This window comes from Phalaenopsis equestris, unplaced genomic scaffold, assembly GCF_001263595.1.
Source record: "Phalaenopsis equestris unplaced genomic scaffold, ASM126359v1 Scaffold000568, whole genome shotgun sequence".
Lineage (NCBI taxonomy): Eukaryota > Viridiplantae > Streptophyta > Magnoliopsida > Asparagales > Orchidaceae > Phalaenopsis > Phalaenopsis equestris.
Window position 1 is genome coordinate 321,769 of NW_018165008.1, and position 3,937 is coordinate 325,705.

At 31.2% G+C, this 3,937-nt stretch overlaps 1 protein-coding gene across 1 annotated transcript; it reads left to right on the forward strand.

Annotated features, from left to right (window-relative positions):
* The first annotated feature begins 258 nt into the window (after positions 1–258).
* On the forward strand, positions 259–1,776 carry LOC110029386 (S-norcoclaurine synthase 1-like). Its single transcript, XM_020731653.1, has 4 exons — positions 259–522; positions 614–855; positions 1,006–1,330; positions 1,458–1,776. The coding sequence occupies exons 1-4, from the start codon at positions 259–261 to the stop codon at positions 1,701–1,703; spliced, it is 1,077 nt and encodes a 358-aa protein (XP_020587312.1). The 3' UTR covers positions 1,704–1,776.
* Positions 1,777–3,937: the final 2,161 nt, after the last annotated feature.

Here is a 3,937-nt window from a genome sequence, read left to right on the forward strand (position 1 = left end):
TCCTTTGTCCACATCTGCGTGCTGCGCATTTCATTAAGCATGAAGAGAGTAAAAGTCTTCCTAAAAGATCTGCAAGAGAATTCACAATTAGAAAATGGATTTAGGAGAAAGAAAATAATTATTAAAGAACAACGTACGAGCTGAGAAGCTTAATCGATTTTGATGTTTTAGTTATATTTGCTTTTAGCTAAGAGCTGAGTAGCTCAGTTTTCATTATAAATAGGTGTATGTGCTCACAGGGCAGCAGGGAAGTAAACAATGGCTTCAGATTTATCAAGTCATCTTGAGTTAGGTAGCTCTCTCACAGTCCCGAATGTGCAGGAGCTTGCTGCATCCATTCCTCCCAATGAGAATATTCCGGAGAGATACATCAGACAGGAAGTGAATGTCGGTCTTGTCGACTCCATCGACGGCGATGAGATTCCTGTGATCGATCTAACGAAGCTCGTCGATGAAGAAAACATTGATGGGGAGGAGCTGTCCAGGCTAGGATTGGCATGCAAGGAGTGGGGCTTCTTCCAAGTATGTATCAATTCTTATTTAGTTCTTGCTTGTAGTCTTTATAGCTAGCGTTTCCAATTATATATATATTTTACTTTCAAATTTTGAGCAGTTGATAAACCATGGGATTACAAAGCAAGTAATAGAGAAAACTAAGAATGATATCATGGAGTTCTTCAAGCTTCCGCACAAAGAAAAGGAGGCAATTAAACAATTGCCTGGACATATAGAAGGTTATGGTCAAATGTTTGTGCATTCAGAGGAACAAAAGCTAGATTGGGCAGACATGCTAACATTGGTCACCCTACCTCATAAGGACATGAGGTTTTGGCCTAAGAATCCAGCATCCTTCAGGTCCCCTTCAATTTAAAAAATTGATTAATTATAACAAGATGACCATTGATATAGTTTATCAAATATGGGAAAAAAAAGATAATATTTTTCATTTTTTTTTTATTTCACTTACTTTTTGGTTTTGTATTTACATATGTTAATTTGTTACAGGGATACACTCGAGACATATACATTAAAGATTAGAGAACTTGTTGATTGTTTGTATAGATTGATGGCTAAGGATTTAGGGGTTGATCCCCAAGTTATGCTTGATGTTTTTAGTGGGCAGATGCAGTCTATTAGGATAAATTACTATCCACCATGCACACAAGCTAATAAAGTGTTGGGTCTCTCTCCACACAGTGATGGCATTGCATTAACTGTGCTTCTACAAGCAAATGATGTCAATGGTTTACAGATTAAGAAAAATGGCAAGTGGTTTCTTGTAAAACCAAAACCAGGAGCTTTCATCATCAACATTGGTGATATGTTGGAGGTAATTATGTGTTAAAATATTTCATTTATCATCAAAGTAATTTTCCGATTTTCTTCTTAATTAGTCATGTTTCCGGCCAACCCAACTTTCTTTTATATATTTATTTATTCATTTGTCTTCTCAACAGATACTGACTAATGGAAAGTATAAAAGCATAGAGCATAGAGCAATTATAAACATGGAGGAGGAACGATTATCGATAGCCACGTTTCATTTACCACGTACAGATGCTGTGCTATGTCCTTTTCCAGACCTTGTTAATGTTGATGGGGAGCTCTATAAGACAATTAGTGTTAAAGAGTATACAAGAGAATACTTTTCAGGAAAACTAAATGGAAAGAATGCCTTGGAGAGGATGAAATTAAGGAAATGAAGTATAACACCTAATAATAATTTGTAATCAAAATAATTTAAAAATATATTACTATTATTGCTATTGAAATAAAAAGTGGAGAGATCACATTATATCTTTTGTTAGTACCATGTAACTTATTAACTAAATGAATGTAATGGTGCAAGAATTCGAAGTTATTTCAAAGTAATGCATTTTCAATTTCAATGTTGAAATATTGCTTGCTCATATTATGTTGGTTATAGCATGTCTTCTTTATGCTAAAGGAATGTTTTTGACACTTATACAATATTGTACCTATAATGTACTTTTGCTTCAAAAAATATGTGTGCCCAAATCTATTTGAAATGTTTGTATATTATCAGAGCACTGGTGAAGAGAAACAAGATTTTCCTAGCAAACTTATTTGCTAAAAAGATTTTACAATCAATCAAATAAAAAGTCTTTTTGTTGGATTTCTAGTAGCTTACCATCCATTGAAAAATCCCATGTTGGAAATGTATTAAGACTAGATAGAAAGGTATCCAAAAATTGTCTAACATCTTATCACAATCCTATTTAAGAAAATATTAGACCAAAAATTCATCATTAATTGGTTGCCACAAAAAATGCAAGCAAACGAACCTTACGATCCTTTAATTTTATGCAAAATTTCAAACACCATGCATATATTATAGTTAAAAAAATAATAACATATTATTTGTCTTGTTGAAAGCTTAATATAACTAAGAATCAAGAACCTTCTTTGTGATAATATTGTTAGTAAAATTAAACCATTATAAAAAAATATATGCATCTTTGAAGTTATGAAATAATTGGAGATGATTAGGAGCTATTAAGTTGAGATCAAATATTTTAGAAATCATCCAAATTATGATGTCAATAAATTGACATTTGAGATAAAATATTTTAACAAGATATATCTAATGAGAAAAAAATTATTTAAATATATGAAAATACTTAGAAACTTAACTACACGTATTAGGTTGATAAATGCCATACTTAAATAACTCGGACTATGCAATGGGGGGTTGACCAACCCTCTATTCAGTAATGCCCTTATGTTTCAAGTACAAGGAATCCAAACATTTGGAATAGTAATTCATTTAATTATTCAATTATTTATGATCTTCTCATATTTTTGAATACAAGAGTTTGATTTTTCTTTTAGATTGTAATAAACTACTTCAATTTAATCACAATTAGTTGGAAAAGACTTCTAGATAAATTTTGTCATAAGGCCATAGTGATATTTAAAAGGGAGAAAATCATAAATTATTCAACATTAGATTGCTTTTGAGAAGGATAAATATTGTAAAAAAATTTTGTCCAAATTCCATCAATTTTTATGTTAGTATAGAAACTCAATCTCAAAGCATATATGCCATCATCACAACCTAGGTATCCATTTCCTTGTCAAGATCTAGCTTTTTGTCCTTGATCATCACCAAGTAAGAAGGCAGGCATAATTAACAATTAGGACCTTAGCAGGCTCAAACATCACTTTAACCTAATCGCATATCGACTAACATATTTGGTTATTCATTTGGTCAGTTTCTTCACACTCATTAATTTTTTATACTAAATATTCATTTAAGTTGAGTTGTCTTGCATCCTTAAATGTAAACATCCCATGGATTCAAAGCTTTGCTTATTATAGACCCTTGGAACTTGATCCCAACGGTTTATATGCAACAGTTAGGGCTGTCAAAATAGCTCGTTGTTCGCGAACAGTTCGTGTTTGGTTCGTCAATGAGTTCGTGTTCGATTCGTTCGATAAGTAAACGAGGCGAACACAAACAAATTTTTTTTCGTTCGGTTAGTTAAGTTAAATGAACCAAACAGAAACAGTGATCATTCATTCGTGTTCGAATCGATGTTGTTCGAAATATAAAATAATTTAAAATAATTATATATAAAAGATTTATGATATTTTAAAAAATTAAATTTTATAAATTACAATATATAATAAATTAATAATAATAGTATATTAATATACTATATTAGTAATATACTAATATAGATATTATATATTTATATAATATAAATTATATAATTAATATAATATATTATTTATACATATTAATATTAGGGATGTCAAACTGGCTCTATGTTCACGAACAGCTCGTGTTCGGCTCGTGTTCGGATCGTTCGTTAAGAAACGAACACGAACAGTGATTTCACGAATAATTTCAAACACGAGCTTATATCAAACAAACTAAATTTCAAACGAACCGAACACGAACACAAGCTCT

Bases quoted from the DNA above. Each gene is read 5' to 3' on its own strand.
- LOC110029386 (XM_020731653.1), top strand. From the start codon at position 259: ATGGCTTCAGATTTATCAAGTCATCTTGAGTTAGGTAGCTCTCTCACA. The intron at 523-613 runs GTATGTATCAAT...AATTTTGAGCAG, and splicing joins AGGAGTGGGGCTTCTTCCAA to TTGATAAACCATGGGATTAC. The intron at 856-1,005 runs GTCCCCTTCAAT...AATTTGTTACAG, and splicing joins AAGAATCCAGCATCCTTCAG to GGATACACTCGAGACATATA.